Source organism: Macaca thibetana, chromosome 2 (assembly GCF_024542745.1).
Source record: "Macaca thibetana thibetana isolate TM-01 chromosome 2, ASM2454274v1, whole genome shotgun sequence".
Classification (NCBI taxonomy): domain Eukaryota; kingdom Metazoa; phylum Chordata; class Mammalia; order Primates; family Cercopithecidae; genus Macaca; species Macaca thibetana.
In genome coordinates, this window is record NC_065579.1 from 150157758 (window position 1) to 150184284 (window position 26527).

General features: G+C 40.9%; 1 protein-coding gene across 26 annotated transcripts in view; it reads right to left on the reverse strand.

Annotated features, from left to right (window-relative positions):
• The window catches only part of KALRN (kalirin RhoGEF kinase), a 708666-nt gene that overhangs the window by 343934 nt on the left and 338205 nt on the right, over window positions 1-26527 (reverse strand). For all 26 annotated transcript variants that reach the window (XM_050781536.1, XM_050781534.1, XM_050781532.1 and 23 more), the window contains exon 11: window positions 1300-1491. In XM_050781536.1, the coding sequence (XP_050637493.1) occupies window positions 1300-1491 (192 nt within the window). The remainder of the gene's footprint in view (window positions 1-1299; window positions 1492-26527) is intronic.

The window sequence follows — 26527 nt, forward strand, 5'->3', positions numbered from 1 at the left end:
TAAGTAAAAGGGAATACACATGCCTTTGGTTTCTGAGACTTTCATTAACAATTGGGTGAGCCACTACCAAGCAGAGAACCAGGCAGGAAACCCTGGATTAATGCTAATCCCCTTGCTTTATAGACACTCATCAGAGAGTGGCTGCAGGTCCTGCAGAGAAGAAGCAAATCCAGCCTCAGGGAGCTTGCCAGCCCTTCATCTGCCTGGGGAATCTCAGTTGAGAGAACATTATCTTTTCATGTTTTTCTCTGATAGGCGCTGCAATGGTTTGCATTCATTCCCTCAGTGTCAGAAAAGGCCGTAACAACCAAGATTCTTAATGCATTCCCAATATTAAAATTCAACTTAATTAAGTAGGGCTACTTTTTTTTTCCCTGGGCAGCAATCAAACTTTAATTAATACTCTATTAAAGGGAATTCCTGGGAGGGGACACAAGCATGCATACACCTAATGAGTTCATCTGCCAAGGGTGTTATTACAGATGATGCTAAATGGGCCTCCTTACTGGCCACTTATTCAATTTCAGCATGTCCCATGTTAATCAGAAATGAAAAGCAATCATAAGTTTGCAACCATCCTCCTCTCTATGGGGCCCCTCTGCTCTTGCAGCAGCTTAACATAATCTATCCTTCCTTTTCCTTTCTCCACTTGGTGAATTATTCAGGCTGGCTTTCAAGCCCAGCCAGCTTCCTTGGTGGAGGGCATCTCAGTCCCCCTTCTTTCAATGCGTGTCACTCCACATTCAGGCACAGTGAGGACCAACTTTAATATCACCCTGACACAGACCTCATTAAGAAGATTAAATCCCCTGTTAAAAAAAATAAAAACACAGAAAAAACACAACTGTAAACTCTACATGTTCCTTGCTGGTAGCAAAGATACCTGATCAAAGTTCTGTAGGACTCTCATTTCTGACAGGAAAGAGCAACCAAGAGAAATTGGGTGTAGAGTAGGAAGAGAGTCTGTGATCCTCTTACATTTCTTCTTGCAATGACTATTGCTATTTCAGGGATTCCCACATGTCTCCAGCTGCAGATTGCATGCTCTAGTAGATGCCCCCAAAACCCCCTGTCTCCATGACCCCCTTTCCTCACTAGATATTATGGGAGGAAATTTTGCCCCATTCTGAGAGACCTAAATGCAGGCTATCAGGAACGAATTGTTAATATTACCAAAGTTAGGAAGTTAGTAACCTCCAGACTACCCAGGACCCTGGTCAGACCTTCAGGGCCATTTTACTAGGAAGCCGACCTAACACTGGCAGGACCGAATGCCCTCTCTCCACTAGCTCCCCTTACCTCTTTGGTGTGTGTGTGGAAGGAGACAGACATGTCCAGGAGAAGCTTCCGCTGCTCCACCCTGCGCACGAAGTCTTGGATGCGCACCTCCAGGTGTCGAGCTGCCTTGTAGATCTCCTCCGGGTCACATTCCCCCGTCTGAGCCAACTGCTCCGCTGCTTCTAGGAGCTTGTCCGCATTGGTGTACGTATTCTGCCAGCAACAACAGTGAGGCAAAGTCAAGTTGCAGTCGCGACTTCCAGCAGCCCACCCTGGGGCTCCCCCGAGCTGAATGGAGGGGCGTGGGCGCTGAGCCGAAAGCTCCCTAATCTGGCACTGAGGCGCAGTTTGCGCAGCTGGCACGCCGCCTCTCAGCAAGCTAGCAGCCTGCCTGGCTGCTCTGCACAGGCGGGCACCAGCGAGGTGCCTCATCCACCCCTGGGATTTCTCAGAGGTGCAGTGTCCCTGGAAAGAAGTGGAGAGAGCCTAGAGAACCTCCATACCCCAGCTGCTCCCAATCCCCTACCTTCAAGAAAACCCATCGCTGCCCTCACATCTCAGGCTGTAACTGTCAGGATCAGAAATAGCACACCCACAAAGACAGTCTGTATTTCTATGTGAGAACACCAGAAAAACACTAACTGGGAGACTCGCTTTGCTTTTCTCCTCAAGTTCCCTGTAACTACTGGTGTTTATCTTTTTGGAACAGAGCTATTTCTTTGGAGGGGAAGGGATCAGCAACTCTAGGGAGCTGACAAAAGGCAGCGGCCACAGTCAGAGGGAGGAGATGCAGGCTACTCCCTGCGGGCCCAGGGAATGTTTGCAGGAAGGTTGGGGAGGAGTCTGTTGATTTTGTTTATCATAAGCTACTGCATGCACACACGCGCACACACAGTTGTCCAACCCCCTGTCTGTACACACCATGGTATTCTCCAGAGCATTTTAAAAGGCAACCAACTTGTAATTATTATTCATCAGGATGGGAGCCACTGCCTTTAGAATAGTTACTACATTATTTGCCACAGATACAACTTTTCCTCAGCAGGCTTCTCATTTTGAAAGTCTCCTGATATGTCCTGACTTACAGCTGGTGACTCAGGTGTACATATATTTCTTAGTATCCCTAGAGTTGGCACAAAGCTCTAGAGTAGGGAACAAGCAGAGCAGTCAGTATCAAACACAAAGTGAGCGGAGAATTGAAATGGATTCGTGAGCAATGACTCTCTGGTGCTTTGTTTTGCTTATGGAGACAGGGTCTCTGAGTCTGTAAGGAGTGTTTTGGACTCACTTGAAGACCTGCGTGCTATGGACTGAATTGTACCCCCCACTCAAATTCACATGTTCCCAATATCTCGGAATGTGACCTTCCTTGGAAACAGGATAATTGTAGATGTAATTAGTTACGTTAAGTTCAAGTCATGCTATAGTAGGATAGATCCCTAATCCAATATGACTGGTGTCCCTATTTAAAAAAAAAAAATGCCATGTGAAGAGACAGACATGCACACAGGGAGAATGCCATGTGAAGATGAACGAAGAAAGTGGGAGATGTATATACAAGGCTAAGAACGCAAAAGACTGCCAGAAAACTACTAAAAGTTGAGAAAAAGGCATAGGGCAGATTTCTCCCTCATATTCCACAGAAAGAACTAACTCTGATGACACTTTGATCTCAAATGTCTAGCTTCCAGAACTGTGAGAAAAGAAGTTGTTGTTATCGAAGTCACCGTCTCGTGGTGCTTTGTTACGACAGCCCTAGGAAACTGAGACTCTAGGGTTGAAACTTTCAGAGGCTGTGGAGCCAGCCTCTTGATTGTACTGGTATAGGACTGGGGAAGATGGGCAGGCAAACACTTGTCTTGGCTTCTAGAAATTTGGAGAGAGGCCCCAGGGGATCCATAAGAAATGCTGCTTGAAAAGCAGCATTGAAACATCGTTCCAATGCTGGTGAGACCGCGTTGAAAAAGAGAAAAAGTCATTTACATTGTCCCAGTGCTTCCAAGACAGGGTTGAAAAAGAGGAAAAATCACTTGGCCCCAACTGGGAAATTCATGGAAAAACAGCAGCTTCATATGAGGAAAGGAGCTTTGCCACTGGGTTAAACCAGGGTACGTCAATTCTGGAAAGCAGATGAAGGAAGTCATTCACTCATGAGAGACATGCAGGGAGACAAGGGGAATGACAGGCAAGGGTAGACCTCTAGGGCTGTGGGTCAGGTTAAAGAAAGCTCTTGTGGGATTTCTAGTCCCACAATTTCTAGTCCATATGCCCACAGCTGATGGGAGAGAGGTATTTTAGGAATCCCTCAAATTGTTCACCTTAAATCCTAGAGAATCTCAGGATTCTCCCCACCCCTGCTCCCCAAAACCCCTAGAGATTGTAACTTTACATTCTGTAGACAATAAATAAAAATTTGTGGCAAAGTCAAAGTGAGCTTGCTAGCAAATTAGGTTTGGGACCAATAAGAGATAAATAAAAAGCCAAACTGAAGTGTCTACTACATGTAAGGTGATCAGTTCGTCCCAGTTTGCCCAGGACTTTCCTGGTTTTAGCATAGAAATTCCTGTGTCCCAGAAATCCCCTCAGATCTGGGAAAACTGGGATGGCTGATCGCCATAATACATATCCAATACTGTAAGTATCCCAAAAGTACAGATAAATATATAATGTATTTTGTCTCAAAGAAGAATAAAATCATTCTTGAGAGAAATAACATGACAATACATAAGATGGGGCAAGCAACAAACTAATAGATAATTAGGGGTTACAATTTCTTGATATGATATAGATGCTGAAGAAAAGAAGTAAAACTGAGAATAATAGTAGCTAATAATTATTAAATATTTTGCACATGACAAAGATTGTTCTAAAGGATTTTATGCATGCTATCCCCTTTAATCCTCACAATAACCCTATGAAGTTGATGCAGCCATCATTCCCATTTTACAGATGAAGAAACTGAGGTACAAAGAATTTCTGGCCAAAGTCACATGGCTAGTAAGTGGCAGAACCAGGATTAAAACCCTGTTGGCAGGCTTCAGAGCCCAAGCAACAACCCATTAAACTACCCTGCCTCTATAAAGAATATAGGCAGGAGCCTGAGAATGGGTAGGATTTAGCAGAGAAGGAGAAGGGCTTCTCATAGCCAAGCCTGTCTTCTTTTTGCACCCAGGGTACTCTATATTTATCCTACCCCACAGCCATCATCATACTTTATAGTAACAATGTGTCTCCATGGTATCTCTCTACTGGTCTGTGAGCCCCTTAAAGGTAGGTTCAGTATCTCATTCATCCTTGGTTCCCCCAAGCCAAGCGCTGTGGCTGGTATGCAATAGGCATTTACTAAATGTTTGTTGAATAAAGAAGACACAAATGAGTAGGTCTGTTTGAATAAGTTGAGTCAACCTGACTAAAGTTGGAGAGTGGCAGAAAATCAGGTTGGATACGTCAGTGAAGAGCTATTAAGATAGATACATTTTATAGAGAGAATGGAACAATAAAGACAGGTGGGAAGGCAATGGGGTCAGTGTTAAAGCTGGGCTCTCACCTTTGTCTCTGCCAAGTTCTCTTCCCTATTATTAGCAGAAAAGAGCTTCGAAAATTCAGACACAATCACAACTGTCTTCTACTTAAAACTGTTCAGTGGCTTCCCACTGCCTTTGGGGTAAAATGTCTTGACACGGTGTGCAACGCCCTTCTTCACCTGACACTTTTTCCCTTCAGCTTCAACCCACATCACTTTCCTACAAACAGCCTAGGAAGTAAATTACTTGCATCTCCCAAAACTCACTGCACTGAATCTTGCCTCTGTGCCTTTGCACATATTCTTCTTCAGCCTGAGATGCCCTTCCCTTCACTCTTGTACTTGACCAACTCTTATTCACTCTTTAAGACCCAGCTAGGGCACTGCTTCTTCCAGGAACTCCACTCTCATATCCTCTTCTCTCCCAAGGCTAGCTTATGTGCTCTCCTCTGGACTCCTAGAGTGATCTATACCAACCCTGTCCATGGTACCTGCCACTTTCTACTGCAAATGTTTGTCTTTCTCATCTCCTTAGGGGCAGATAATGTCTCTCATCTCTTTCCCTTACTGTATGGCACCTAGTAAGTGCTCCATAAATATTTAGTAAATGAATGAATGAATTAAAGAAGATCTCAACCACCACCAATCTTAATATTCAACCCTAGCTCCTCATCAACTACCCGGTACAAGACATTACATGATAGAATTCACGTTCAATGTTCAATTTTATTTGGTATATCCTACCTCCTGGCACAGCCTTGAAATAGAAATGTGTATGGAAAATATCAACTAAAGTATTACCAAAGCAATACTTCGATTCTTATCAATACCCCCAAATTGGGACAAGGATCACAACGGGTTTCTGCTCATTTTCTGACCAAATCAGCAACAGATTTTGACCCAGGGCCAGAGTCTGACCTTGCTCTGAACATATTTCCTAGGCATTCTTTGGTTTCCCAGCTTCCTAGTCTCTCTGCCTTGGACTTGATGCCTTATTGACATTTCCCAACAGATATGCCAAAAATGGGTTATGAGTGCTCATATATAGATCCCTCAGCTGTTGGAGCTTTCAGGTAGGACCTGTGATAGACAGAGCCCCTGATTCAGAGATATGGGTCACACCGATGGCTGCAGTTCCTGTTCTTCCCTCTCCAACACCCCATGACTGTGTCAACCAGGTACGATGCCCTAGATAATTCAGCCCTTAATTCTAACTTAAACACTCTGCTGAAGCCTCAGCCCATTACTTTTGAATTTTCTCCCCAGGAAAGAAACAGAACATTCTAGGATAATTTGTCTCTAACAGGAATTTCAGCAATACAGGTATGTTTTCAGATTCCCTGGGCTGAAGCAGAGAAGCAGGAAGCAGGCTTTTTAAAGGCAAGGGGTGGGAAAGACAGTGAATAAAAACACTCTAGAATCAAGAGGCTACTTCCTTGGTAATATGAAGTGAGAATCTTGGCTTTATGCCCTGGGAATGAGGAAGGATGAGGCCTGAAAGTCACCCTTACTATTCAAAAGAGGCAATGTAGATTGAAGAATGAGACTACCAGAGGACCAGGAGAAAATCCCCCTCACAGTGAGCATTTTTTTTCGGGCCAGCATGGCTGAAACCAGCAGGTAATGAGATGAAAGGAAAAAAAAATACATAAGCATTGAAGACAAAGGAGACACAAAAGCATAGGCATTGGGGAGGGCAGCAATCAAGATAACACCCAAAACCTTACATCTGAATAGTACTTTACAGCTTACAAATCTCTTTCACCTTCCTTCCTTACCCTCTCTGGGGCAGATCTGCAAAGAATCCATATGTGAGGAAACTACCTGAGGCTAGAGAAAGAACCATCTGAAAGAATTAGAGATAACAGTACCTAGCACTCACACAGTTAGAAATAGCACTTGCTCCCACCAGTCAGCATGGAAAACCTCATGATTAATGGGATGTTGGACAGAGTACCCAGAAGGGTCAGAAGGGTAAATAAGTAGACTTAGAAAGAGAACTGCTCTGGTCTTGCCTAGTACATTTTAAGAGAAAGACCTGAACAGATCATTTTTTTTTCCATGTAACTTTATTGTGTCTCAGAATAAAGCTTAAGAATATTTATAGGAATACAGAAATATCCACAACTGACAAGGTAAAACTCGTGATGTCTGGTATCTAGTAAAAAACTAACAGGCATGCCCATTATCAGGAAAATCTCACCTATGAGAAGGAGAAAAACCGATCAATGAAAACTTACCCAGAACTGAAACAGATATTAAGATTAGCAGACAAGTATTTTAAAATGGTTATTATAATTGTATTTTGTATGTTCAGATAGTTAAGAAATAAAAAAATTTTTAAAACCCCTTGTACTTCTAAAGATGAAAAACATTAGACTGTATTAACAGTAGGTTAGGCTTTGCAGAAGATAAAAGGACTGAACTTGAAAACTGCAAGAGTAACTATTTAAACTAAAATACTGAGAGAAAAAATAAATTTTAAAAATAAAGCATCTGTGAGCTATGGGAAAACTTCAGACAGGCCAATATCCATGTAATTGAGATTCCCTAGGAGAAGAGGAGGGTATTGGAAAAGATACCTAAAGAAATAACGACCAAGAAGTTTTCAAATATAACAAAAACTATAAATCCAAGAAACCCATCAAACCCTCAACACAAGAAACACAAAGAAAACTACACCAAGGAACATAAAAGTAAAATAAAATGGCAAAAAAGGGAAAGAAAAGAAAATCTTTAAAGTAGACAGAGGAAAAAAGGACAAGCTATATACAGAGGAACAAAGATAAGGATGACAGCAGACTTGTTACTGGAAACAGTGCAAGCAAAAAGACAGTAGAGCAACAACTTCAAAGTACTAAAAGAAAAAAAACAAAAACAAAAAACAAACCTGGGAATTCTGTGCCCAGTACAAATATTTTCAAAAACAAAAGCGAAATAAAGACTTTTTCAGATATACAAAGACGAAAGAATTCTTCACTAGCAGATATGCAAGATAAGAAATGTTAAAAGAAGTCCTTCAGGAAGAAGGAAAATGGTATCAGATGGAAATACAGATCCATACCCAGGAATCAAGAGCACTGGAAATACTACATGGGTAAATAAGGTTTAAAAACTAATGATAACAATGTAGTGTGGGATTTATGGTACATATATAAGTAAGATAAGTTAAAATACTATAAATCCTAAGGCAATCGTTAAAATAATAAAGAGTTATAGTTGATCAGCCAACAAAGGAAGTCAAACAGGATCATAAAAATATTAAATTAATCCAAAAAGGCAAAAAAGGGGGAAAAGCAACAGATGAAACATATAGGAAAAAAAAAAAAGTGATAGGGTTAAATCTAAACTTATCAGCAATCACATTAAATATAAATTGTCTAAACACAATCAAAGGGCAGAGATTGTCAGATTAGATAAAAAAGCAAGTTCCAATTATATGCTGTCTACAAGGAATGCACTATAAGTACAAAGACACCAAGTAGGGTATGAGTAAAAGGATAGAAAAAGATACAGCATGATAACACTAGCCAAAAAAAGCTGGGTGGCTATATTCATATCAGACATAGTAGAATCAGACAGAGTGAATAACATTACCAGGAAAAAATGAGTAATATTATCATTTGGTAATGATCAAGGGGTCAATTCATCAAGAGGATATAATAACCCTAAACATTTATGCATCTATCAACAAAAGTTCAAAATATGTAAAGACTGATTAAACCCACAAGGAGAAATAGAGAAATCCATAATTATAGTCAGAGATTTCCATGCCCCCTCTCAGTAACTAATAGAACAAGTAGATAGGAAATTTGTAAGGATATAGATTTGAACACTCTCAACCAACGTGGCCTGACATTTATAGGGCATTCCACCCCCACCTCAACAGCTGAATTCATATTTTTTTCAAGTGCTCACAGAGTATTTACTGAGATAAACCATATTCTCAGCCATAGAAAGAGTCTCAACAAATTTAAAGGGATGCAAGTCATACAACATATTTTCTCTGACTATAATGTAATTAAATTAGAACTCAATAACAGAAATCTCACCAGAATATTCACAAATTATTGGAAACTAAATAACACATTTCTAAATAACCCATAGGTCAAAGAAGGTGGCATCAGTTAACCAGGTGTCCACAGTATGCTAAGCATAGTGTTAGGTTCTTTATCGACATTATCTCTAAGCATTGGGATCAATCATAAGATAGATATTATTAATATCATTTTACAAATAAGAAAACTGAGGCTCAGAGACATAAAGTAACTTGTTTAAACAATGTTTTATAACTAGAAAATGGCAAGCAAGTCTCTCTAACTATAACTTCCAGTACTTTTCACCGAAACATGTACTTCTCCAAAACTCACTGTAAAATCTCCAGCTCTTCTGCTTCTTTATTACTTTGAATTACATTCACTCTTAGGCCTTTGGTTTTTAAATTATGACACTGTAATTGTTCATGTGCAACAGCCTTTTTTTTTCTTTTGCAATACATTTCTTTTGTGTGCATGTTGTCTTCTAAGGAGAGTTGTACTCACTTTAAAGGAAAGAGTCCATCTTACTCATCTTTTCTATCTCAACTATTCATCAATGTACCTAGTGGGCATAGTGCTCTCCTTTCAGTAGTCACTCAACCCAAAAACTCTGCAGTTCAGCAGCTTGACAGCAGTAAGGTGTCGTATTTCCCAGTTCCATTTAGCACTGAGAATGTATTTGCCATGTAAATGAAGGTTAGAATCCCAGGATAAAATAAAGAAATTCAGTTGAGCACATAATAGCTTTAAAATATAGTACTGACACAGCACATTGTCTATGATGAAGGAGGGTGATATAGAAAAATGCTTTTCAGTTTTCATCCTAGAACACCAGGAATATATTTCTCCTCCGTCTGTTGGTTCTTGTAGTGGGAAAGGGGATGAACTCTGGGAATGGCAAAGTCGTCTTTGGTGGAAAAGTAGGAAGAAACAGAGGGAACTAGTTCTGGGTACCAGTGATGGTTTGACCCACCACATTACATCTGCTGCAAGAACAATATCTTCTTAGGTGCCCTGAATAAGTGAACAAATAAGTTCCCTCCATTAGAATAACTTTATGTCCAAATAAGGAGTGTCTAAGGAGTACCCTAAAGAGATGCTCCTTAAAGTTGAAGACTATCTATATAAATCTTCAGTTACTAATTGGGACTGATACGAAAAATAACTATTGCAGGTACCAGTGCCTCCCAACATGAGTAGTTTCGGTACTGAGATTATCTCTGGGAACTTAAACACCAACTTTATCACATTTACATATGTAATCATCACCCTGTCCATTCTCACACATTTCTACTTGCTGGAGACTATTTTTCTTTATATCTAAAATGCTTTAGCACCTTTTCCTATAAAAGGCATATTTTTAGAACTCCACATTTTTTTAAAGTAAAATTTTATTTTCCTACAGTCTAACTTTGTGTGTTTAGGAAGGTACACAAGCCTAGAAATTCTGAGAAAATTATAGTAGTTCTTTGCTGGGGTGTTCTCTTTCACTGATCCCTTTTCTTTCTTTCTCAATAACTCTCTTCATTTACACATTATTGCTTTAAAGGACCTTCAAAATATTCCCTCCCGACTGTAAACTAGAAGCTAAATATCTGGTCACTCTCAGGCAGGAAAGCAAAAGAAATACTTAACTGTTAACATTTTATCCATTTAATAACAACAACAATAAAATACCTTGTTTGTGGATTAAAAGGCAAAGTCAATCCTAGAGGTTGCCAACACTAGTTACAAGATATAATTTGACAGATAACACCAGGTCCAGACTGTAAGAAAAGACTAGCTCAGATTCCAGAAAACATGGCCACCCTCTGGGACCTGAAACATACAGCAGGTAAAGACTCTGTCCCTGACCTCTCCCCACCTAGCCCACCAGGGAATGGGGAGCTGTGGAAGGCAGAGTCGGGGTCGTAAGCTGGGCCTAGGGAAGCCAGGACTAGCACTTAGAATGGGACACAAAGAAGACGCTGCAGAGAGCAAGGAGACTAGAGGCCCAGAGCTGCTTCCTGAGACAAACCAGAGAAAACAATGGAGAGCAGAGACAGCTGAGCAATTAGGAGACCAAAATGAGGCATGCACTAAGCAGACACAGAGCTCTGAAGACTGTGGAGGAAGGCTTCTTCCTTTTCCCACTGAGCAGGCCCCAGATATAGCCAGCTGGCATTCATGTTGCTGCTGGGAAGCAACCCATCACTCCTGGAATTTGATAACACAATCTCCATTCCTCTGGTGACCCTCTCCCCTCCCTCCTTTCCCTCACTCTATTCAAACTGGCAAAACAATGAAGGGGAACATGCAGCCACAACAGAAGAATGGGGACAAAACCATTTTAAAAGTGAAGAAGATAGACTTAAATATTCAGATGTGGATACACAGAATGCCCAGTGGCCCCGTCCCAGCAGAAATTCATTCTTGCATGGAATTCCTGAAGCCAAAGAAACAAGCAGTTGGTGAGACAGCATCCCCATGGAACAGGATAAAGCTGCCTGCTGCAGGGTTTGGCAATTCAAGAGGTATGGGGGGAAATGTATCCACAGCAATGTTCTCTCTCAAAAGATGTAACTTTGCAGTGTTGCTGTTTTTCCTGTTTTCTATATTCTATGTTTGGCTGGCAGTGGGAGGGAGTGGGTGTCAGAGAGAGAAGACTGGGCTTTGGAGAGACAAGACAGTTGGCTTGAAAATACTGCTGAAAACTGTGGGACTTGTGGATTTATTTTTCTCTCCTGTTCCATTCCTAACAGAGGAAAAGAGGAAAAGGCTGTTCCTGACATGGAAAGGTGGGTCAGATGATGAGGTGACCAAATCAGAGGGTTTGGCCATACTTCTGCCTCCATCCCTGTTACCATAGTGCTCTTTCAAGTCCTTTCACCCTGTTTTGGTCACATATACCTCTGTTGCCTGAGGTTATGTCTATATACATCTGTAGGGAGCCCACAGCCTCTGATATAAGAGCAAAGGTACCTGACCCTCTTAATGATGATGCTCCTGCTCCCTTTCCACCTTCCCAGAATCTGGACTCTTTCTACCTTAGACCATTCATGCTGCTATCACAAATCCTTTACAATGGGTGGCTTATACATAACAGAAGTTTATTTCTCACAGTTCTAGAGGCTGAGAAGTCCAAGATTAAGGTACCCACAGATTCAGTATCTGGTGAGGGCTTCAATTTCTGGTTCACAGATGATCTTCTCACTGTGTCTTTATATGATGGAAGGAAATAGCCAGCTTTCTAGAACCTCTTTAAAAGGGCACTGCTCACCTCCCAAAGTTCCTGCCTCGTAATACAATCACATTGGGAATTAGGTTCAATATATATGTTTGGAGGAAACACAGACATTCAGACCATACTGCTACTTGCCCTGGGTTTTACCTTAGTTAACCTCCCTGGGCTTGGTCCACAGATTATGTGGAACAGAGTTTCTCAACAGTAACACCATTAACATTTTGCGCTGGTTAATTCTTTGCTTGGGGGGCTCTTGTGGGTTAAATTCTGTACCCACAAAAAGATACGCTGTAGCTCTAACCCCTTACTTTAGAATGTGACCTTATTTGGAAATAACATTGTTGCAGATATAATTAGTTAAGATGAGATCATACTGAAATAAGGTAGGTCCATAATGTGGTATGACTGGTGTTCATTCATATAAAAAGATGTCCACATGAAGATACAGACATACAGGGAGAGCGACATGAAAGCTGAGATTGGAGTGGTGCAGCCACACGCCAGGAAATGACAAAACCACCAGCAAGTCACTAGAAGCTAAGAGGCCTGGAACAGATTCTCCCTCATAGCCCTCGGAAGGAACAACCCTGCTAACACTGCAGTCTCAGACTTCTAGCCTCCAGAACTCCGAGACAATCAATTTCTGCTGTTTTAATCTGTGCGGTTTGTGGTACTTTGTTACAGTAGCCACAGGAAACAAACACGGGCTGTCCTGTGCACTGCAGAATGCGTAGCAGCATCCCTGGAATCTACCCACAGGATGCCAATAGCAACCTCTTCCCCAGATGTAATAATCAAAAACGTCCCCAGCTACTGTCAGATGTCCAGGTGGGCTGGAAGTCGGGGGGAGACAAAAATTGCCTTCCAGTTGAGAACCACTGTTTTAGACCATAAGACCACAGAGGAAGCCGAATTGAGAAAGATCATACAACTGCCCCAGCTTACAGTATTTTTCTGATAATCATTCAGATGGCAGAAACCTTAAGGAATCCTCTAATCCTTTGGTTCTCACAGGACAGGGGGAGGAGGTTAGGGGGTTGAGGGCCAAGGGGTTTGAGAGATAAAGATAGGAGCTTGGAGGGACAATGTAGTACCCTGGCTCTGCTCCAGGTTATGTAAATTAGGATGGGCTTGGGGAGGGAGTTGTGGGATTGTCTGACAGCCACGTTTTAAAAGCTCCCAGGTGACTCTAATTGCAGCCACTCATCTACCATTGAAACCGCTCATCACAGGAAAGGGCTCAAAGCCTGAGCTGAAATTCCAACATGAGAGAAATCTAGTCTTTTGCCTTGAAAAGGCTCAGAACTTAGGACAGTGATATATTTAACACTTTGTATGGCAGTTTAAATACAGTAACTGTGGGTTATAGAAATGAAAACCAGAAATGACCAAAATGCTCAACAATACAGAATAGTTCACTACACTCTGGTACGTAACACATGATAGAGTATTACCCACTCACTACAATTATGTTTTTGAAGAATATTTAATGACTTAAAGACATGTTCTTAATTAATATTAAATGAAGAAGTCAGACTAAACCAAAGTATGGTTCTAATTTTATTATATAAAAAAACCCTACTACTGATAATGATAATGCTTATGCTACTATATCATATTATAGATAAGGAAATGGAGGATTAAAAATGTAAAAGAACTTCAGAAAGCTCACATAAATAATTGATGTTGATCTGGAATTCACATTTGTTTGATCCTGGGCAAAACAATCTTAGTATTCTGCTGTGTTAAATGGAAATTTATCAATAAATATTAATAATGGTTATGTCTGAGTGATATTAGAGATAAATTTTCTTTTCCACTATTTCCTTGTTTCCTAATTATTCCATGGTGAATATATATTAGTTTCATAATTAGGAAAAATGGAAAAAATCACTTAAATATAAAAATTATATGCAGGGCATTGTTTAGAAATTATTCTAATGAAGAAAATGTGGCACACATGTACAATAGAGTAGTATTCAGCCATAAAAAAGAATGAGATCCAGTCATTTGCAAAAACTTGGATGGAGCTGGAGGTCATTATGTTAAGTGAAATAAGCCAGGCACAGAAAGACAAACATTTCATGTTCTCACTTATTTGTGGGATCTAAAAATCAAACCAATAGAACTCATGGACATAGAGAGTAGATGGATGGTTATTAGAAGCTTGGAAGGGTAGTAGGAAGTTGGGGGTAAGGTAGGAATGGTTAAGGGCTACGAAAAATAGAAAGAATGAAAAAGACCTACTATTTGATAGCACAATAGGGTGACTATAGTCAATAATAACTTTATTGTATATCTTAAAACAACTTAAAGAATTTAATTAGATTGTAACTTAAAGGCTAAATGCTTGAGGGGATGGATACCCCATTCTCCATGATGTGTTTATTTCACATTGCATGCCTGTATCAAAACATCTCATGTACATCATAAATATATACACCTAATATGTACCCACAAAAAATTTAAAAATAGTACAAAATATTTTTTTAAAAGAAATTATTCCAAATAGTAAGCAGAAACATTTGTTTTGCAAATGTTTCCTTATTTTTGTAAGAAGAAAGATGTGTAAGACTATTGGTAGGAAGGTAAATTAGTATAGCCATTATGGAAAACAGTATGGAGTTTCCTGAAAAAAATAAAAATACAATTACCGTACAACCCAGCAATTCTGTTACTGGATATATATCCAAAGGAAATGAAATTACTATGTTGAAGATATGTCTGCACTCTCATGTTTACTGCAGCACTAGTCACAGTAGCCAAGATATGAAATCAACCTTCGTGCCCATCAGTGAATAAATGGATGAAGAAGACAAAGGGTCTTCAAAAAATTCATGGGAAATGTGTGATATTTAAAAGGAAACTATGCGTGGATTTCAACTTTTTTACACCCAAATAAACTCATACTAACTTGTCATAACATACCTGAACAGGAAGTAGTTTGAGGTACTAAGAAGGATAAGACATCAGTTTCAAATAGCCCCAATCAGAGCAACATGAATGCTGCTAAAATTGAAGCAAGGACAAACATCAAATTTATGGTGAAGCTTGGGTGGAAGAATGATGAAATTATTTATGCTCTACAAAAAGTTTATGGGGACAATGCCCTAAAGGAATTGGCAGATTACAAGTAGCTAACTCATTTTAAGAAGGAATGAAATAATTTTGAAGATGAAGCCCATAGCTACAGACCATCCACATCAATTTGTGAAGAAAAATTAGTCTTGTTCATGCCAATGATTAACCACAGAAATAATAGCCAACACCATAGACATCTCAGTTGGATCAGCGTACACAATTCTGACTGAAAAATTAAAGTCGAGCAAACTTTCCACTCAATGAGTGCCAAAATGATTGCAGCCAGATCAGTTGCAAACAAGAGTAGAGTTTTTAATGGAGACTTTAAACAAGCATGATTAAGATCTTGAAGTATTTCTTTGAAGAACTGTAACAGAAATGAAACATAGTTTACCAGTATGATCCTGAAGACAAAACACAATCAAAGCAATGGCTACCAAGAGGTGGAAGTGGGAACCTATCAAAGCAAAAGCAAACTGGTCAAGAGCAAAGACCATGGCAACAATTTCTTGGGATGCTCAAGGCATTTCACTTGTTGGCTTTCTGGATGGCCAAAGTGATAATATTTGCTTACTATGAGAGTGTTTTGAAAAAATTACCCAAAGCTTTAACATGAAAATGCCCAGAAAGCTTCACTAGACAGTTCTCCACTAAAACAATGCTCCTGCTCATTTCTCTCAGCTAAACAAGGGCTTTTTTTTTTTTTAGAATTTTGATGGGAAATCATTAGACATCCACCTTACAGTCCTGATTTGGCTCCTTCTGACATCTTTTTTGTATCTTAATCATAAAAAAAATCTTAAAGGGCATCCATTTTCCTTGAATTAAGAACATACATTGACCTGGTTAAATTCCCAGGACCCTCGGTTCTTTTTTTTTTTTTTTTTTTTTGAGACGGAGTCTCGCTCTGTCGCCCAGGCTGGAGTGCAGTGGCCGGATCTCAGCTCACTGCAAGCTCCGCCTCCCGGGTTCGGGCCATTCTCCTGTCTCAGCCTCCTGAGTAGCTGGGACTACAGGCGCCCGCCACCTCGCCCGGCTAGTTTTTTGTATTTTTTTTAGTAGAGACGGGGTTTCACCGTGTTAGCCAGGATGGTCTCGATCTCCTGACCTAGTGATCCGCCCGTCTCGGCCTCCCAAAGTGCTGGGATTACAGGCTTGAGCCACCGTGCCCGGCCGACCCTCGGTTCTTTAGGGATGGACTAAATAACTGGTATCATCACTTACAAAGGTGCCTTGAACTTGATGGAACTTATGTTGACAAATAGCGTTTATATATATTTTTTCTTTTTAATTACATTTTCCATAAACTTTTTGAAGTGCTGTCATATAGACAATGGAATACTATTCAGCAATAAAAAAGGAGATCCTGTCATTTTTGACAATATGAATCAACCTAGAATATGTTATGGTAAGTGAGATATGCCAGGCACAGCAAGATAAATACTGCATGATGTCACTTATATGTGGAATCTAAAAGAGTTGATCTCACAGAAGCAGACAGTAAGGTGGTTACCAGGGGATGGGATAATTGGTGGTGGTGGTTGGGAGGTCTTGAGGCAGGGGGGTTGGGGAGATGTTGGCCAAAAGATACAAAATTTCAATTAGATAGAAGAATAAGTTCAAGGGATCTATTGTTCAACATAGCATCTATAGTTAACAATATATGTATTCTTTAAAAATGCTAAGGGAATAGATATAAAGTTCTCTCACCACAAAAATGATAACTATGTGAGATGATGCATCTCTTAATTAGCCAGATTTAGTTATTCCTCAATGTATATATACTTCAAAACAATATGTTGTACATAGTAAATACATACACACATGTTTCTGTTGATTAAAAAATAAGAAATTTAAAAGAAAAAGAGAAAGATGTGCAAGATAACTGATTATCTTGGGAGTGTGGAATTGAGAAATGGGAGTGGAGAAATAATTAGCTCTTTATTTACACATCTTTGCAATGTTCCACATGTTATTACAATAAACAGGACTTTCTCCAAAATTTGAAAAACACCAAAGAAATTTTAAAAGGGAAAGATAAGGATTCAATATATTTTTGTCAACTGACAGGTGAAAATGTGAGTGCATTTAGAAATACAAATAAATTTCATTACAAATATATTTATCTTAGAGATGAATGCATTTCCTAGTTATGTAAACCCTGACTAATGCTTGAAGAAGTACAATAAAATATACAATCACAAAACATGTAAAATGTCTCTGTAGCCCCCCAGTCAGATATTTCACATTTCTCAGTCTGGACTTTATGACATTGCTTAGCATAGCTTAGAAGAAACATGATGTTGGTATGACATACATATGCAAAAAAACTCATTAAAAATGATCACCTATGAAGTCCTAGAAATTATTCTCCCTGGGCACAATGCCAGCATCAATTATTCATAACCTTGAGTTGTTTTCCTCAGCCATCAGAAGTAAGAAACATGTCAAATTTGAAAGTACTTAAAAGTGAGGCAGGTGCTCCGATCACATCCCTAGAGCCTATGTCTGAAGTGGCACCGTAAGTTTTGGTTGAAAGCCTTCCCTATCACCATCATATAAATATCAAAAGCCTTAGTGCCATGACACAGAACTAACAGCAGCACAGAATGACAGGCAGGGAGTCTGGACCTTGGGTTCCTGCATGTGTGAAACTGACAAGCTGATATAGATTGAAATGCTTAGGGCCTTTTAAATGAGAATTAGTAACACAAAGGTGGAGTAATGCAAAGTGAAAGGGATAACAGGTAACACTCAGATCTAGAAAAATCATTCTCTCTTGTCTAGTCTCACTGGTTTGCTCTAGGATTGGGCTATCAGCATGGCTTTAGAAAGTCAAGTCCACTTGTATCTCACCTTCCCCAGGTATACTGTTAAAATCGTCATCATCATCATCCAGCAGAAATGTAGGTGTCAGGCACAGGGCTGCTCTAGAGACTGTGTAGCAGCTGACTAGGTCCCGTGGAATGCAGACTAGCCCTAGAACCATACTGTAGTATTGGGAGAGACCCAACAGTGAGTAGAAAGAGAAAAACTTAGCTTCTTCAGTGGCTCTCGGGGTGTCCCTACTCATTACTGAGATTTGTGGACATTGCCATAGGTACTCCCCTTCATTTTTAAAGGGGTGAATTGTGTTCAGAATGCTTAGTATATAAGGCATGAAAAAATATAAACTGTATTTGAGAGTTCATCATCAATAAAAACAAAATTTGAAAAGTTTCTCCATGACGTGCCTAGGGTTAAGTCTTGGTTCTCTACATAATTAAGTTATATAGACCCCAAGGACATGAAAGAAATGAAGGGTGACAGTAGCACAAATTAGCAATATAATGCTGAGGTCATACTTGGTAAAGGAGTGACCAGGGCAGGATGGATAAAGCTGGAGACATTTTCAGGAAGTGACTTTTTGAGCCAACTTTAAAGCCTAGAATGTGAAGCCAAAGAGTAATCTGCTAGGCAAGGGAATGGCATGGCAATAGTACAGATTTGGCAAGCTCACTGTGGGAGCACAGCAGACGTGTCTAACAGCTCTACAGGCAGAACAGCCCAGCTGTCCTCAGTGAAGCATGGTTTGGGAGTCAGACACCCCAGCTCTAGTCCTCACTGTGGAATAAGCCCTAATGAGTGGCTGTCTGGTGTGGAAAGCTGGTGGGAGGGAGTCAAGAGGAGAGAAAGACAAGAGGAAGGAGACCTATGCTAGTGACAAGGCCATCTGCACACACTTCTCAAACAGGGCTAGATCAAGAGATTTGTTTTAGGGCAAAAGAGACACCACATATCCACTAAGGACTGTTCGCCATGCACTGTCGGCCAAAACCCAGGGCCATCTGAGACCTCCGGCTCCCCACTTTCAAAGCAGGAACATGTTCTTCCCACTTCCTTTCCTTAGGAGATTAAGTGAAAAGACATAGCCATTGCAACATTTCCTCAGAGCAGAGAAGCTGCAGGAGATCAAAGTCTCCCCACATAAAGCTCTTCAGGGAAAGGGCAGAATCCAAATAGCTGAAGATTGGACCATGAGACAGGGAAAGGTCATGAGGTTCAGGCTCCCATCCCATCATTCAGCTAATTTTCTGAAACTCTTGACTGTTCCTGATGTTCACAGGCCAAGAGCTATTTTCCATGACTACAGACTATACCCATAATCCTCACAGTCACAAAAACCTAGGCAAGAACCGTAAGTAATTCCATACAAATCCACCCTCCATAAGAGAAAACGAAAATTAAGCAATGGTATTAATGTGGACAGTGACATAATGAAACAAGAACAAGCTGGCTTGGAGGCAGGATCTAGCTAGGCATAAATAAGTTCACAGAACCCCCAAAAGGTATATATAAGAAGCACTGTAGACCCCCTTGCTGTGTTGAAGTGGGGCAACACTGCTTGCTGTTGAGAGGTCGCTGGGCAGGGCTGCCCGTTTTTCTCTGATTAGAAGGGCAGTGAAAAGAAACCGACAGAGAGCTCGAAATGCAAAGCATCATGCTGTTTCCACTTACAACCGCTTTTGCCCCAAAAGTCCTACTGACCTGAACTTATATAAATAAACATCAGAACAGGGAGAGATTTTGCTCATTAAATCATTAGCTTTAGCTTTAGAATGTGGAAAGTTTCCCGGCTAATCCTGCTACGCATGGGAATCTGGCCCTCAAACAGTGAAAGAAGCCCAGGGCATCAAGAGTTCAGTTAAACTCAGAGACTGGTCAGCACATTCCCTCTCTTGGGAAACTCCTGGGATGGGGCAATATCATCAATCTCTTCTATATCTTTAGTTCTTCTTTTCTGAGTGTGTTCCAGACATGATCTCATCCACTGTCACCATATCCCCTGAAAAATAATGATGGCAATTTACATTTGCTCTGTGCTCTAGACTTAAAGTACTTTTAAGTACATTATATGCATGCCTACTTCAACTAAAATGGAATAGATATCATTCCCATTTTGTAGATGTAGAAACTGAGGCTTGGCAAGGTTAGGGGAACTGTACATATAGGTGGGGTGGCTCTGGCCTCCCCTTCAAGTATTCTAATCCCTGTATCCTTCTCACTGGATCTTGTTGCTTCCCACAAGGAAGAAGGCAGGAAGAATCTGTAACTCCCATTTTGTTGATGGGGAGATTGTGGCACTAATTTTTCAAGTGATCTTTGTGTGAGGCATAGAGTGAAGAAAGGAAAAATCTAGGAAATTATCCTTAGTCCAGGTCATCTGGCACCCTGAAGTCATGATACAATATAATTTCTTGGAGTAAATCCCAAACTTTATACTATAATTTTTAAAATTTATTTATTGACATATAATAGTTGTACATATTTTTAGAGTAATGTGATATTTTGATACCTGTATGCAACATATAATGATCAAATCAGGGTAACTGGGATACCCAAACCTCGAACCTTTCTAACTTTGTAAACTTGCAAAGTTTCATCAGAGTGACAGCTACAGCAGGTGAATCAGACTCAAGATCTGCATCCCAATAATCCTCTTCTCTTAGCTGTATTTTTTTAAGCAAATGAAACTGACCTTGGGAATTCCCAAGACACTAAAAGAGTCCATAGGTCCAAGCCTCCTGAAGAGAAAGAAAAATGAAACATGTCCATTATATGGATTTGGAGTTCCCTTTTTAGCCTCTTCCATGGCTTCCTTCCCTTGGTGATATTTTAAAATTCTAGGCAGGTGATAAGCCAAAGTCCACCGGAGCTATTTCAATCCATATTTGGCATTGTTGAGGCTCAGATATATTGTGCAAAATAGCCCATGGTGTGAAACACCATGGAGATATGTAATTATAGCTGAAGTTGCCAGTATTTGTTTTGTTGGCTCCTGGATTGCAGTAGGACAGCTGCACCAATCTCTATTTAAATCCAAAGGGCAGTATCTTGGGCTAGCTGGGCATATGCCTTGTGCATCCCAAGACAAATAAAGGCACCAATCCTGTTGAGGCTTGGATGTCCTCTGGTATCTGCAGGGGGCCATAAGAACTCAGTTCCCTCTGTCTCAAACCTGGCTTCCTTTCCAGGTGGAATAACTCAGATGTAATTATCTGTTCCTGTCTCAACTTGGCAGTGAGCTTTTCTCCTGTTAAAAATTTATCCTGAACAGAATTGGTTTATGAAAATGCCTCCAGTTGCTCATTGGCAGAGAAAAAAGACAGATCTGCCTGGTGGGTTGCTCTTGTTGGTGATGTGTGTTTATTTTTTGGTTTGCTTAATATATTGCCCGAAGCCCTTTTCCTCAGGGCTCTTTGATACTGGTTCCTATTCCTCATTGCCTGCACCAGCTGCCTCATCTACCCACATGTTCTCAAATCTCTTACCCGTCAGCCCCCACAACCTGATTTGCCCCCATTACCCTGAACGCCTCGGCCAGAAAGTACTTGCTTCATGGAGGTTTCAGGGGGCCTAGAAAGCATTGCCCACCTCAAATCACACCTGGACCAGTGGGAAGGGATGAAGGAGGAAGAGGAAGAGGAGGAGGAGGAGGAGGAAGAAAGAGGCTACAAATGTTACTGTTCTGAAACTGTCCCCACCACCACTACTGCCACCATCGCTCCTCCCCACCCCAGCCGGTTTTATGGACTCAGAAGGTCCTCATAGCCCTGTAATATATGCACACCTACAATGAGGAACTGGAAAGGCTTGGGAGGGTTCCTGTAAATTGCCATTCTCTGAAGCTTTCTCTTGGGAAGAAATTCTGAATGCTTGGCTTAAACCCAGCCCTGTGTCTTCAATGCTAGTGTTGCTTCTCTTTACACACTTATAACTGTACCTGGTTTTAATAGCTTGTAAGGTACTAGAATCTAGAAAAGAATATAAAGTTTTAATATTAAAAATGCCACAGCAAAGAAAAATAACATTGTAGATATGCATCTATTATATCATTAAATGAGAAAAGCTGGTAACTAAATGTACCCATATACACATAAACAGAGGAATAGCTGGAAGAATAAACACAAAGTATTAGCAACTGTTAGACAGACAACCAAGTGGGTGGATTATTTCTGTTTCTTTTTGCTTGTCTGTATGTTTTATATCGAAAAATATGTAACTTTGTAATTAAACTTAAAAAAGATAAATAAAATAAAATGAAATAAAAAAACTTCCTTTAGAAAAAAATCAGAAGGAAGGTTGACTAAACCCAGTTTTTTTAAATTCCTCTGACTGTGTGTGTTCTAGGAGTGTGAGCCTTGCCTCCTCCACTTGAATGATCCTCTCTAAGCCTGATTCCTCATATGGAAAATGTTAACAGTAACTCTATAGAGCTGTTTCAAAGATTAAGTGAGGTATTCCTTGTAAAAGCGTGCCTTCAATAAATAGTAGTTATTATCAGTTATTCTTGTATGTTTGTCTTTATAGCATAGGTTTAAAACCTTACAAATACTTTTCCAAATCTTTTCATGAAGGCAAAATAGTCTTGAGAAATTTGCATACATTCCTCCTATATGCAAATTCATCACATGCTCCCTCTTCTTTCAGCATAGACAAATGCTGGCTTCCCCAGCAGCAAGCATACTCCTGAGGCTCACCCTGCTCACGGTGTCACAGAAACAAAAGAAAGGGGGAAGAGAAAGGAAGCTGATTCTGCTTCTCTTAATCTGGGCAAGTTGACATTTGTTGAAATTAATTATTGGAAGACATGGTAATAAATGGTTTGCTTTCAGAATCAATACTGGGCAGATGAGAAAGCTTTCCTCTGGAATAACTTTCCTTGTTTCCTTTCTAAACCACGCCAATGCTCTCTGAGAGACAGTAACTATATTCTTCCTATTCTTCTCACTGTGCAAGGTAAAATATGTTGTCACATTTGTGAAACTTGAGTGATTCCACTCTTTCTGAGGAGGGCCACTAGGCAAAGAATCCTTTAGAAGGGAGAGTCTGTTCTCACTTGGCTCATAGTGTCTCTCTACTTCTTTCTCCCTTTTCTGGGGCCCCATGGCAGGCTCAGCTCCAGCCCAAATTGAGTCGCACCAAATTGAGTCGCACATCTCACTGACAGGCTTGTCCTCCATATCAGATTCCACTGGCAGCCAATGCAGTCTTGCCCTGGTACTCAGTTTCCATAACTACAGTTTTGTCCTGTTCCTAAGAGCCAGCCATTACCTTATCAGATACCTCAAGAATCCTGCCTCTGAACTGCAGCCCAGTGGCTACAGCCCGGCTAAGAGCCTCCCAGGTGCAAACTGTGCAAGCCTCCACCTTGGGTCGCTGAACACCACTGGCTCCTGGATGCCCAGCTGCTGGGTGTCCCCTGCCCCTAGGCAGGATATACCATTACTCTATTGGCTTTCCTTGTTTGACTGGTCAAATAGGGCACCCACCTCTTCCATAACACTTAACGCTTGATGATGTTTGTCGGTACCTGCAGCTGATCTGTCCTCTTGGCACCTGGCCATCTCAAAGCACAGGCCTACTCTTTCCCACATAGCTAAGCAGACCATTCCACGCTGAATCTTGAGAGATGACAGCATGGCACTTAACGGCTTTGCCTGGAAGGGAGTGAAGCTTAGATATATTCTATCACCAGCCACCGGCAACAACATGATCACCATTTGCTGCCACAGAGACCGCCATTTATGGAGCATCTCCTAAGAATCAAATTCTCCATTAGGTACTTTCCATATATTATTTCTCATCTCCACATCACTCTTCAGGGTAGGTGTCACTCTCATTTCAGAGAGAAGAACTCTGGGGCTCAGAGAACTTAAGTGATTGTCACAAGGTCCAGGGCCAAAAGTGGAAAAAAGAGACTGACCCCAAATGCTAGGCTTTTCTTCACTATACCATATGCCCCAGTAGAGGGAAATCAGAACTAAAGGGGACACCTCATATGGAGATAGGGGACTACTAGGGGGGTAGGTTTTTGAAAGCTAGGACATTTCATTAGTGATAGCTTAACTTTAGCAAAAGGTAAAAGGAAAGGGATGAAATAACCATCTGGTCTGGGCCAAGTGTAGTCCACCATTTTGTGCTAGAACATAGAAATGAAGACTCAGGCCAGATACTGGCCAAATCAATTGTTAACTAGGCCAAGCTCCAGCAAAGAGCAGAACCAGCTGTCACCAATCATTCTTACATGTGCTTCAGATACACCAGAGGACAGGCAGAGAAGGGCAAAAGTCAGTCATATGCGGCCTGAGGCTGCATAGACACCTTTTGGGTTAAAAAAATGTCATGGAGGATCAGGAAGGTGACCCTTCGTGAGAGTCCAAGGGAAATCTTAGAGGCAAGAAGGGAAAAAGTATCCCTTAGGGGTCCTGCAGTCACAGTGCTAATGTGAGGCGAGCTGCCTGAGGGATGACCCAGATCCACACACGGAAAGAGGGCTAGGAACTGGCTCTGGGACGGAAATGAGGACCACACCAGGCCTGATCCCAGAGACATCCGAGGTTCTTTTGAATCAAGAGACTCCACAGCAGGGTGGTTGACAGCCTGGACTCTGGAACCAGACTACTAGAGCTTGAATCTGAGCTCCACCACTCACAAGGTCTATCAACTTCAGCTACTCATTTAGTCTCTGTGCCTCAAATTCCCTATCTATAAATGGGAATTAGAAATATATATTAATAACTCATGGGATGTTGTGAGAAATAAATAAGTTAACATAAGAAAAATAATTTGAACAGTGCCCAGCACATAGAAAGTACTCAGCAGGTGTTATCATTGTTGTTGTTATGAAGGCCATTTCCGTCTCAAAAAGGAGAAGGAAAAAATGGCAACCAGTGAACATTGGTTATATTGAATCAAAAGCAGTCTGTGACTAGAAGAGTTGTCTTGGACTCAAAATCAGTATGCTGAATACAAAGTCAATATACAGTATACCACTTCTATCTAATTTTTGTTTTGTTGTTGCCTTTCAGATCTCTTTGGAAAAGACCAATCTTACTCACCTGTAACAACAGCGAGTTTTTAAAAAGAGGAAAAAATACTTCCTTACATTTCAGCTAATGAAGAGAGAAGGTTAAAGCCTCCTCTGGTGGTCAGGCTTAGTGTGATGATAATGATCCCAGCTGGATAAATCATGGAAACGTAGTGGAGCTGGGAAAATGGACACAGTAAGTACAGCCATTTCTTCTTGTCAAGAGTGGTTTCCTATAGCTTCATCTGAATTTTTTTGGCTTTCTTTAATTAAAAAAATACAAAAGAGTCCAAAGAACTCACTCAAAATTTGACTCAAAAGATGCTTCCTCTAAAGTGCCAAACCCTGCACTGGGGCTATTCAGGGTGACCCCCAGCACAGGGCAGTCTTGCTAATTCTGTCAGGATAGTACTCAGTTATGTTCCAGGTTATGTGGTTCTGGAGCCTGTGTTCTTATAAATATTCATCCGATCTACCTCTCTTATCATTCTTAGAGCTGAGAGGGACCTCAGAGATCATCTGGCCTGATAACCGGCCAACAAAGGCATTCGTTCCATATCACTCGTTCGTTTATCTTTCAAGTGTCCATTGCATGTCAGGGTTACCACTGTGCTAGGCATTGGTTTAAAAAGACTGAGACAAAATTATTGCTCTGAGGAAGATCACAGTCCAGTCAGATAGTGAGGACAGCATAAAACTGATTATGGCACTGTGCTAACTACCATAATAGAGATATGACCAGAGTAACTAGGTGACTAGAAAAGGGGCATCCAATCCAAACCAAGGAGGCCACAGAGGGCTTCCTGGAAGAGATGATATTTGAGACAAGTGTTTGCAGGTGAATAGAAGCTGGTCAGTTAAAGGAGTGAGAAGGAGACAGTATTGAGACTTTAGAGCATAGCATGCTCAGGAAAACAGGAATACATGGTGGGATACAGGCAACACAGGAAGGGTAAAAGCTAAAACCAGACAAAGTAATGGGCAGGTCACAAAGGGTTTATATTATTAAGAGTTTGAACTTTATCCTGATGGGAAGCCATCTATAGCTTCCATAACCAATGGAGATCATGATGTGACTGAATTTGAGGAAAGCCACTATTGTGGCAGTGTGAGGATAGATTTAAGACAATGACTGGAGTCAGGGAAAACAGAAGGCTATTGCAGTATTCCAAGCAAGAGATAATGAGGCTCTGATCTAAGGCAGTGGCAATGGGGATGGAAGGAAAGAAACATACGAAAGAGGCAGAATCAATAAGACTTTGCAATAGACAATGACGAGGAAGAACAAGGGAGGAATCAAGAATGACTCCCAAGTTTCTGCCTCAAGCAAGTGGGTGGTTGGTGGCCTTCACTGGTATAAGGAATGTAGGAATAAGAGCACACCAGAAGGGGTAGGAGGTGATATAATAAACTTTGGACACACTGAGTTTAGGAACCCTCTGAAAATTGCAGCAGAGGTGTCCACAGAGCCAATGGGTTTACAAATATGGAACCCAGGGGTGAAACCAGAAATGAGACATGGATTTGGAAGCCAT